This window comes from Bombus pascuorum, chromosome 2 (genome assembly GCF_905332965.1).
Source record: "Bombus pascuorum chromosome 2, iyBomPasc1.1, whole genome shotgun sequence".
NCBI classification, from domain to species: Eukaryota; Metazoa; Arthropoda; class Insecta; order Hymenoptera; family Apidae; genus Bombus; species Bombus pascuorum.
The window spans coordinates 7624291-7636513 of record NC_083489.1 but is presented as its reverse complement, the minus strand read 5'-3'; the positions used below and the strand labels follow the sequence as shown (position 1 = coordinate 7636513).

At 42.7% G+C, this 12223-nt stretch overlaps 1 protein-coding gene across 5 annotated transcripts in view; it reads right to left on the bottom strand.

Annotated features, from left to right (window-relative positions):
- Positions 1-12223, bottom strand: part of LOC132904525 (uncharacterized) — a 307845-nt gene that overhangs the window by 48390 nt on the left and 247232 nt on the right. For all 5 annotated transcript variants that reach the window (XM_060955100.1, XM_060955102.1, XM_060955101.1 and 2 more), the window contains exon 13: positions 5394-5519. In XM_060955100.1, the coding sequence (XP_060811083.1) occupies positions 5394-5519 (126 nt within the window). The remainder of the gene's footprint in view (positions 1-5393; positions 5520-12223) is intronic.

The following is a 12223-nucleotide window of genomic DNA, read 5'->3' as shown; positions in this document are numbered from 1 at the left end:
AGCAAAACCCGGAATACGATAGAAGAGCGGCGATTATAGAAAGTCTTCGCGCCGGGAGAACGCCGGTCGAAATTATAAAATTCTTTAGCTACCCAAGATCGACGGTAATTTAATTTTGTTGTGGGCAAAACCAAATTTCCAGCAAGTGTTCACGTTTTGAGCGTTGTCTCAAGTGAGGGCGACGTCATGCCTCCGCACTTCTTCCAAAAAGGCGAAAGAATCACAAAGGAGGTTTATTTGGAGGTCCTGAAGACAGTAATAAAGCCGTGGATGGAAATTACGGCTTCTGGAAGGCCGTATTTATTTCAACAAGATGGCGCACCTGCTCACACAAGTCATCTTGTTCAAAATTGGCTCTCTGACAATGTGGACATGTTTTGGTCGAAAGATTTCTGGCCTCCTAACAGTCCCGACCTAAACCCATTGGACTATTACGTGTGGGGCGTTATCGAGAGACAAACTAATAAATGCAGGCACCCCAACGTCAACTCCCTACGAGCTGCTATCGAGTCAGAATTCGCGACAATTAAACGCGACCAGTTGAAGTCAGCGTGCTCGCGCTTTAGAGCAAGAATAGAGCAGGTCATAGAGGCAGAGGGTGGTTACATAGAATAAAAGTTCTCAGCAAGGACCCTTTAAATGAGATATAACAACATTTTCATGTGTTTTTGTGTATTGACTTAAATAAACAACTTTCTGCACAAAACTTCTTTTGTCCGGATTCTAACGGCGCACCCTGTATTTCAACATTGAATTATGTGCCTATTTATCGTCGAACGCTTTAATAGTACTCGATAATGTATATCTCAACGAAGCAAGTTAAACGTACATAATGGAGTTTTCAAATAAACTCTTCATCAGAATGTACATTTTCTAAATCCTCCAGATGTATCTTGTTCTTACTTGAACGTTGCTAAACTTGCAAACGACCATAGCAGATTCATCGAGTACGCTCGTAAGAAGGTGAAACAAATAGGTGTCATCCGAACGAAACGAAAAAGCGACCACTCCGGTTCGAGAAAGCTGATTAACATTTTAATCATTCAATTAACACGCACACGAGGCGAGGCTCGCCGCGTGTTTCCATATTTATTGGCTAATTAGCAGCGTTGCTCGCGCGTCTTAATTGAACAGGCCCGAGGAGGCTCGAGGCCGAAGCTTGCGCGAGATTCGCAATTTCCAGGGTGGCGAACGGCGAATTAAACGCCGGGGCTAACGAGCATGACCGCCTTGTACCGATTTGGTATGTTGCAATCGAGTTTTCGAAACGATTTCCCGATCGCGATTCGCGACACGCGTCCACTCTCCACCGGATATAACGCGTCGCAATCATCGTTCCTCGCGATCATATCGACGAGAATATGCTAGAAAGCCGAGCTCTTCGAGGTGATCGCCCATACAAGATTCTTATCTTCTTCACGCTAAAATTTCTTTCAGCCTAAGTTCCTGTTCATTGTACGGAGAGATTGAATTTCAAATATTTGCGAGGTTGAGATGTTTGTACAGAAATATTATTCTAAAAGATTGATTGTGTGGTATACATTATGAATCTTTTATCAAACAATGAAAAATTCGAACAAATTCAGTGTTTAGTTCAATTTCAAAGCTTCGACATTTTTGAAAATATAGCGAAAACGAAGTCCTTTTAAAATTATCCACAGTCGTAAAGTTATTTCATAAGATGCATTTAAGATTCCTTGACCACGTACATAAGAAACTGAATATAAGATATTGGTCCATAAAATCTTACAAAACGCCACACTTTTACCTCCACATAAACCCGATGAAACTAACAATACACTGAACGAGTTCCAACGAACCACTCTTACCCAAAACTCAATCATGCCATCACAAAAACGAACCAATTCCGACTCCGTGACATTTCTCCACCGGAAGCTACAAAGAAAAGAAAAATGCCATCCACTTTCACGATCGGTTGCGGTAAAATTTCGTCGGGCGTTCACGAGAATTCTGTGTTTGCTCGAGGAACACGGTTCTTTTTCAGGTGTGAGCATTTCCTTTCGGGAGTGGTAGTCGTGATTTCACGTACGTCCTATTAAAACGCAGACATCTCGTTCTTATTCACGCCACGATCGCGACGCCTCCTCTTCTTCGTCTACGTAATTGGGTTAACAGAACGCTGTTCGCCTCGATGGCCGTGGCCGAATGCGGCTTCCGGCGCGCGACATCGCTTCGTACTTCGAGGAAACACCGTCCACCTTCCGGGTAACGATCGTCAATACGACAAAACGTAGGGTCGCTTGCGGTCGACTGGTAAAAAAGAAACGTCGCTAGTAATTGGTAGGTCTTGTTCTCTTTCACTCGAAGAATCTCGGAGAAATTTACGCTCACGGAAAGTGAGAACAGATTGTAAATGGCGAAAAGAACTGGTAGCTCGATCGGTTTCAAATGGTACGCAAGAGCTGCATGATTTAGGGACAGGGCAGGATTTGAGTGCCTCGGAAGCTAAATTAATCAACTCGACTTTTTATTAATTTTTTAATTCCATTACGCAGCTACAAGTTGCGATGATTTTGTCGATACTTGTGCCCGAAAGTAGACACTTAAAGTTCAAAGAGTACTCATTGCAAATCTGAATATCTCTCTGCTTATTCTTCTTAAGCACATCTATAAAAAAGAAACTGACCAATACGAAAATGGAAAATGAAACAGGATCCGTTTTTCGAGCCCGTCAATTCACTAATTTAAATTTGACTTTCACCGAGCGATAACCAAGTTCACGAAGCGCAAAAAGACACCACCGGAGGAGCGGTTGTTGCTCAATTAATCCGACCAGGGAGCGATCGAGGGACAAGCGAGAGATGTATATCCCGAACGAACGAGCAGCACATTAATTAATCATATGGCACCCACTTCAATTATCCGTGTTTCACGTGGTCGTTGCAAGTTGTTGGATCATTATCCAAACTGCCATGGACGTTTTTTTATTGGCCGCGACGGCACAATGACCCCCATCGGCACCCTGCCCACACGGTCCTGTCATAATTGTCAACGACGATCGAGAAAACCGTTTATTTGGGTCGGTCGAACGGAACTGGAACATATCGCCGATTTATTATTAAGCGATCGGTGCTACATCGCACCGCGTTGCACCGAGCAACCCGATATTTGGAGCGTCCGGTTAATTGCAAGACGTCCAGTTAAAGAGCGTATCAATCGAAATGATCGTAAATTAATTCGACGATAAAGGTACCGGTGGACGTGGACCGGTTCGAGATGTGGATGAAAATAGGACCTCTTCACACGCGGGATCGTCGTCCATTGCGCCACCCCCCGCTGGTCCAGATGCATCTACTTAACATCAGCCAATAAATACGCGTGCACGTATGAAAATTCATTTGCAGAGTTATTTGCAAGGGGACGTTGAAAAATGAAAGATAAGTTCCACAGATTGCGGTGCTGATAAATATTCTGTCACCGAAGGAATAGGTGTCGTGTATAGAAACACGAGTGACCTATTTATTAGACTTTTACATGCGATGAGATTCATTTTTAAATATTAAAACACCCACGCGATGGTATCGTAGAAATGACGTATCGCGAGATATCTCGTCCAAGGATACTAAAGGCTTAAACTTATTCTAGGAACTTTACGATTTATCAAAAGTAATAAGAAAATATTGAAAAAAGTTCGAACAGTTCGGTATATAATAGAGGAACTCGTTGCGTTCAAGTTTTCAAACGACATACCGTTTCGCCAACGCCACGTTCACCGATAAAAGGTTCGCCGATAAGCGGCGACAAGTCGCCCGAATAGATCATTGCCGTATACCTTTACTTAATTGCGATTCAAGGTTCTCCGACACTTTTGCGATCGGTTATCGAGAAAATGGGAAACGCAGAAAGCGGAGGTCACGTTGTCGCGTTGGCCCCGTTATCACCGAACGGAAAGCGTCGTCGCCGGACACGGGCATGCACGATCGATTGATAAGACCAGACATTGCAATCCACTCAGGTTTGCGCCGGCTAATCGACTCTCCGTGAATACGTTTCTAATTGCGAAAGTTACTGGCAAGGCGCTTTCGCGTCTTCGAATTAATGGCCGCGATTCGATCTGACCATTACGGGGCGCAAATGAGATTCCAACCATTTAAACAATTCCCTCGAGTCACGGCAGAAAAATAATCGCTGCCATTAGCGGGCTCGTGCGCTTCTTAACGTAGTTCAATTTACGCGGCGTTTATCGGTCGGTATTGCAGGAAGACGCTTCGAGTGGATGACACTAGGCGGCACCACCTGACTAGAAAATCGAGTTACCGATCCTTCATGATCGAGATCTGTTGAACCACAGATGGAAATTTGTTTCCTTAAATCTTATTCAAAGAACTTTCCCATTGTGAATTTCTTTACATTTTGATTCTATATGCATATGTCTAATATAAGATAACATACGTTTTCGTGTTGAAAATGTCTTTTATTAAAGAAGTATGTAAAAAAGAATATTATTATCGACGGATACTTGTCGGTAAAATAGTATAGATCTATAGATCTTCGTAACTTTCTTTTTAATGTTTACATCTTTACTTACTCTCGATCCTTCCTGATATATTCGTTATCCTACGTACCATGAATTATAAAAAAATTAAATAAATATTCCTTTCAAATTGGAACAAGTTCTTACGTCAAAATCACATTCACCAGTGACACGCACAATTACTTAAAGTACATTCAATCCATTTTTTGCAGTTTTCCTGTCCAACGAAATCCGAAAGTCATCGTTACACGTTCATCGGTCTAAATGAAATCCCTATCTTCGATCTGATCCAATCTATGGAGCATCTAATATTCATATTACGCCTTCCTTTAAAGCCGAAGCTAATACACTTCCTTGTATCCTTTTACTGTTTTCTTTTTTTTTATTTTTAAACGAAACACGTGTACCTTTTCTCCGATTGATTCGACCGGTAGCAAAGGAGGAAGTTTGCGAAACTGGTGGTGATATTTGCAACCGGCCACAAAGAAGCCTTTTATTATCTTTCAGTCATTTCGGCCGACTCTCCTCGGGATTTCTTCGGTATCGAACCGTGACGAAAGACTCGATGAGACGTGAAAAAAGTGAAATCTCGGGACATATATGGGCCGATCTTGACTTGCTTTCGATTCCATTATTTGAAACAGTTAGCGTAGCGCTCAAGTCGAAGCTTTCGTAGATATATACTCAGACTTTCGCTTACGTTCCAAACTTACTATTCCAACTTCCACCTTGCTTGATCAGTTTATTAATCAGTTAATCAAAGTACTGAATTTTCAATCTTTTCTTTAATGATTCTAACAATCTCTTTTTTCTTTTTGAGCATTTTTCGACCGATTTATGTATCCTATCAATCATCAAAATAATGGAGAGGTGTATTCGTACGTTCTAGGGTACTCACCATCGACGTGAAGTAGAACTTCTCGAATTCTCTCTCGTGAAGTCGCGCCGCTGATAGGTTCGTCGCGGAATGTTGCGCGTGTTTCGATAGCACGTCGTCGCCTTTCTTGCAGAACCAGGATAGTACCTGTAACAATACGATGTTATTAATAAAATGGAAAAATTGTTTATCATCGAGCGGTATCGATTAAATTATTTTTCTTTTCGATCTTTTAGAAAGTAGAAAACTAAAAATCACCTCCTGCTTTAAAACCTTTACGTAAAAATTGAAACCACATCCTTCTTATCTTCCTAACAACGAAAGTTTCCATTGTACGAACAGTTTTATTGTAATCGCTACACATTTCAACGTAACACAGTAAGTGCTCGGCGCGCGATAAATTTCAAGTCAAAGCTCATGACTGGCATCGTCAAAGTTTCTCCAAGCGCAATATTTGCTACCTTCTAGCACGTAACTGGAGAATTTAACGCGGCAGGACAGTGAGTAATTAACGTCTGCCTGGATTCGTTAAATAATTAAGAACGATCGTGGCCGTTCCGTGCTCGACGGCGGAGGTCTGGTTATTTATGAACGTCATAGTACACCTCGAGTGAAACGTTTGAACACACGACACGCTGGTCTGTTTTACGTACTGCTGCGTTCTCCCAATAAATACACATCTCGTACCAAATTCGAGTAATTTATTAACGAGGCAAGAGAAAGGAAGATTCACCCATTTTGACGTTTTCATTTTATTGTACGATTTTTTCTTATTCCAGTCATTTACGTAACGACGATGGATGAAAAGTCGGTGATGATCGCGAATGAGTTTCCTAAACACTTTAGAATCTGTTAATAACGCAACCCCATTGAAGTTTTCATAAAGAAAATAAAATGCAATAGACGCAAAATATTACCAAAATTCTGTGCAATACGCAATCCATCGTACATGATTAACCGAATAGACAGTCTTCTCACTAACCAGAAGAGATCTGATTTACGCTTCGTCATCCCATCAATGCGCCAGCTGGTATTCTACTTATACTCTATCCTCGACACCTTGCAAAGCTCATAATTATTTCCTATTCTGCTGGAAAGGAAAAAACGAAAATCAAAGAGCAAAGAAGCAACGCAACATCTTCTCTTCGCAACAAAACTTTATCGATTCGATTTTCCAGCATGGAAAATCAGTTTCTTGGTGATAGATCAGGTTCACCTGCCGAGCACGAGTTACCCCCGGGGCAGCAGCTCGGTGCGGGTATCCGCGTGCTCTTTTAGCCGATAATTAGATCGCTGGTACGGGCGTGTCACGCGTGATTAATGATTCGTCATTGCGGTCGGACATAGCGGCGAGCGAAAAGTCCGCGAGAATAATTAACGGGAACAGCTGGAAGAGAGAATGTGCCGATCGAGTACGAAGAGCATGTGGAAGGAGGAGTGCGAGATCGTCCTCGCGATTATCGTCGTCGTTGTCGACGTCGAGGAGCTTGAACGAAGGAAGCCAACTAGTTTGTCCGTAGAAGGACCACAAAATGTTTCAGATCACGGGCAAAGCTTGGTTTTTCGGGTCACTGGGCCGCGTTAGGCGGACGACGATCGGACAGAGGCGTGGACGCGCGAGAGGAACGCCGCGAGTGGGATTAATTCGCCGAGATTTGGCTGGTCGTTTGAAAAAGTGTGCCGGTAATTGCGACCGACCGACTGAAGGATGGTTACCCAGAGATGGATCATGGAGGAGCGAGGGACGAGGATCGAGTAGAAAGTAACGAACGAGAATGTTAGCGACTACTGCAGGTTCCGATGCTTTTGGATTTCTTGATTTATGAACCAGGTTTAAGATACTCGTGATCGAGGAAATTTCGTGATCTTACAGCTATATACTTAATGGTACCGTCGTTAATAAAAATTGGAGGAGTATAGATGTTCTTGTAACTTCGTTGCGTAAGTTTAATGGATCTTTTTATATGAGTATCGCAATATTCTAGCGTGACAACGTCCGTACGTCCCTTGCTACAATTACGATACAGATGAAACTTGAACTATGCTATACTATATTTCAAGCCTACAAGCCTATTCTCATGAACCGTTATGTTTTCTTGAAGTGGTCACCGCTTCTAAGAAAACTCTAAATCTGGTCTTTTAGTTTTCTCAAGCACCGAAGCCATCGACAGCGTATAGACGAAAGACTGGGACGAAAGCCAAAGACCATAAACTGTGGACAGGCGACGATGGCTTCAGGGCTTTCGGTCATGGGATAACACTGCTAGCGTGCGGATCTGGACCAACTCAAATTGTATTTACACTTGTGCGTTAAAATATATTTTCTACCTTGAAATTTATCCACGCGTTCCCTTGTTCGCACATCTAATAACCTCAACATGTTTAAAATCGACAAGTCTAATAAGTTACACGAATATAGACACGGATCTTGAAGTAGACCGAAACAATTCACACTGGTAAACTTAAAACATTTCACGAAACCAAACATCAGCAGGAATTTCTTAACCTATGTCCCTTACAGACAACAAAACAATATCCAAGCAACTTATCAGATCCAAGAAACATAAATTCCCGTTTCCATTCACCGCCAATAAAATAATCTTCGACTTGCAGCTATTCTTCGACCAGTCGATAGCTCGAAGCTATGAAACCGAGTCTCACAGAAACGTACGCTTTGTCCCATCCTTTTAAGGATTAAGTGGAAACTTCTTGGATCATAAGCGCGCAGGTTATGCGGGTTACTGGGCCGCGAAATGCGATAAAACTGCGACGATGGAAGCGCGTGCAGGTGCAAGCGTGTGCAAACGTTATCGCGCGGTCACGTCGTGCCGTGTAAACACACGGCTGACAGGTATTTAGATTCGAGCGTGGCGCGCGTCGCTTCCGCCTGCGTCGCATCTTCTCACGAGAATGGACGATCCTATCGTCAGCGAGGAATGTCCGATAACGCGCCATCATGAATTAATATGGACACCTTCTGCACGCTACAGGCATCCTGCGAAAGTTGTCTTCCACGCGAAATCACGGGGTCGTGATCTGCTGGCGATCCGCGTCTCGGGTCGTCGTGTTCGCGTGGGTGTTGGATGTTTGAGAATACGACGGATGGGTGGAAGAGGGTATGAGTGAGAGGAACGTGCGAAATTGCTGTTTCTGGTGGATAACGGCGGATTATGAATTTTGATATCTTCGTGAACGTAAACGAGCCTCTCACAAACCAATTTAATAAACTTTGCTTTTTGGTGATTTCTTAATCTCGTTACATAAATACTGACACGATCGATGTTCAATTTCCAAGAAACAGTTCAGTTGAAAGTCAATAATTCAACGACAGATAACGCAAAGGTATATTGGTTAAGTGAATTTGCTGAAATTGCTGACGCACTGTGTCCATCGTATAATGTCTACTCAATGCAGTGACGCATCATATGCGTCACGGGAAGGAATTCGTGTTATCGTTATCAGACAGTATCGACGAAACTGGTCAGAGAAATAGGATCACGCAGAAGTAGTATTGCAGAAAACGTTGTACGAAATTACAAAGTGGTGTTGGTTTTAAGATAAAAAAGTATTGGACAGCTCGAAGCTATCAAGATTTCAAAATATCCATTCACAGGGACGAACCTCTAGTTGCAGATCTCAAATAAGTTAATGACTAAACGATCCAGTCCATAAGCTTCTTCACTGGTCTGAATATATTCATCTGAGTCTAACAAGAATACATTCTCGGTTCTTTTATATTCGCGCTCTATATGCAGCGCTCATTGTCAAGATCACACCGATAAGTTTTATAGTAAGCACATAGTTTCTTAAATAGAATACGTTCCACATAGCGACCGAAGCGGTCTTTGTTACCAAGCTGAATGAAGACCTTCTTCGATGCACCTTTCCCGAAACGCGCGTTTTACGATGCCGCCTCATTTGGCTGTTGGGGCGAGCCTCGTTTTATCGTCCCACATTCGTGGCGTGGACGAGATGGAAAGGACGTCGAACCAGGAACATGATCGCTTAGCTCGAAGACCCATCGAGACCCAAATTTTTATCATCGACCCTAGGGTGCTCGTGTTCATCTCCCTTTCATCCTCATTCGGGGTGCTCAGTGGGTTTACGGGCCAGGATCCTCGTTTTCGACGATAATTTTATGACCCCTATGGAGTTTCTATTATAGGGATGATTGCTGGTTTCGTTAAGAGCTTTGAAATAGGGCTGATCATATAAAAGATAAATGGGATAGGGGAAAGAATGAGAATCGATGTCTGATTACATAGTGTAATTAGTTTTGTTTATATAATTGTACAATAGGTTCGTGCATTTTCAATTGCACGTGGGGTATCACGTCGTATCTTCAGTGAATCAGCATTTTCACTTCGTAGCGTAAGTTATACGAAGCTTTCATTATAGAAGATGATTCTTGGTTGTTCGAACGTGCTGTTGTATCGTTCAAAATACGTAATAATTAATACATAATATATCGTGTATAGGAAAGTACTGAGAAAATGAGTAAAAAGACGCAAACAGATTTTTCATTTTAATCTTTCCAAAGGTATAGACACCGACACTGGATCTGTAGGTAGGACTGGGATCGGTAACTAAAGCAACCGTGCCCAGAGGTGGAACATGGATCAATAGCATGAGATGGGTCACCCACGCGAGAATCGGTGGCTCCCTGTCGCTGAAAGTTCGCTGGATTCTCGCATCGATAGTCGCATCAATCGGTCTATCGGTCAGCCCGATGTCAGGCGAGATTAGCGCAGGCTAACGTTTATTTACACGAAGCTACGGCGTGTAAGTATACGGAGGATTAATGGCGGATACATTAAAGCGCATCTCTCGCTTCTATAACGCGTATTTATAGGTATCTCAACACTGACGTTACGTTACCTTGTCTCTGTATCTCGGCAACAGTCTCTATGATCGAGTCTCTATGATTAAACAGATAACTCTAGAACAGTCTGGCACGTCTATTGTATCGATAAAATCGATTCGTAATTTAATTATACAAGTTTCGCTGATCAATATTCAGGCAAAGTGGCTACAAAGGATCGTGTCATAACACTTTCAGAGAGAAATGCAAAACAGTGGGAGTTCCCCTATTGATTATGCATGGACGCCTACGAAAAGTATCGATGAACGAGTTTTAATCGATTCCCTGTGACGAGAATGTCTACTAAGTCAGGCAACCTACAAGAAACTTGAATGTTCCAACGCTTTATCAAGTTACAATGACGCAAATGGCTGACAGGGAAATTCAACAAGGAATTTAAGATACGTTAAAGACAAGGCATCCTGTTATCACTACATACTTCGCACAACACGGAAAGATACAAAAAAGATTCAGCCAAGAAAAGAGAACAGCAGAGTTTCGATTACACAATGCAAAAAAACCTGCCCGCAATTATACCGAAATTTCGACGTAGAAAGCAAAGTACAGAACGTGTTATTTCCCTCAGCTACATGTAACACGTCCGAAAAACACGTTGCATAACGTCGAATTCAAGGAAGCGAACGAAAGTTCGCCGTAGTGGACTATGTTCGTGGTTTTGGGTCGAAAATTGACGACACCGTGAGAGAGAAGAGCGATCCAGCATGCGACGAGCGAATAGTAGCCATTAGTCTCCGGGACAAGTGCTCGTTCTCGATGGAACAATTACTCGGGCCTTTAACAGGCCGTAAAATAGTGCTTCTCTGCGCGAAACGCAAAAAAAAAAAGATGGAGAGAGAGAGAAAAAATGAGGAAGCTACGTCGAAATTCAGCCGGGCGCGTTTTATTGCTTCGCTCGGCCGCCGACGATGAGATTCGGTAAGTATGCCGTAGCCGCAATCAACGTCTTCAATGAGTAATCGCACAGCCCAGAGGCTCATTCTCGTTCTCGTTGGCGATCGAGAAAGAGAGGCGGACGACATTCGTCTCGATCCTTCTGAATGGACTTGGCCGATCGCCCGTAGGAGAGAAACAATTTTGTACGCGGACGAGGATCATTTCTCTCGATGTTTTTGAACGGTTAAAGTTACGCACGGTAATGTATACGACACGCGTGGTACGCTAATGTCGTTCGAAAGAGCATCCAATTAGTCTCGAGTAATGTTAATGGTGGGTGACCGACGAATCTGTGGAGCGCTCTAGATTGGGTGCACTCGTGAAGATAGCTACTCTTGTTGCTCTTGTTTTGAGAAATGCGAGAGTATCATGATGGACATTTGTTAATATTTACGTTTGCTAATGAGCGTATACAAACGATAGTCCTTTTTGGGGCATCGAAGGTCTGCTACTAGGCGTTAAGGAAATAACGGACTTCAGAGAAATTGCGATGACATTTAACACTTAAGAATTGTAGTATTTCAAGTTTCTATTTCTTCACGAAATAGATACGTTTCTGACATATTCGACGTTGAACGATTCAGATAGCCTGACTTCCTATCTCACATTTTATGATCGCTCTAAAATTATCTACATATATCGCACTGAACAGGTAGTACGAGAATACACCAGGAATTAAGTAGAACTGCGGAGGAGTATTTTGGTGTACGTCTACTTTGCATACAATGGCCCATAATTCTCTGTCTATGAATTCTAATAAATAATCAAATCTGCAAAGACCCGGTATAAGATTGACGGTGATTTATCTTTCGCGAAAGGTTCGTGGCTGAAAATCCTGTGACAGACAAGCGACTGCGGACGCGTTTTTTTCTGGCGCAACACGTTCGAACAGAGGACTAGCCAGATATTATACGACGATTTCATAAATTATGTAAGCGCTCTGGTATGCCCAACACGGCAGCTCATAAATTACCCGCGATCAATGTACCGACTGATTTTTATCAGGCAACAAGTATGCAGCTTGGTGATTTAAATG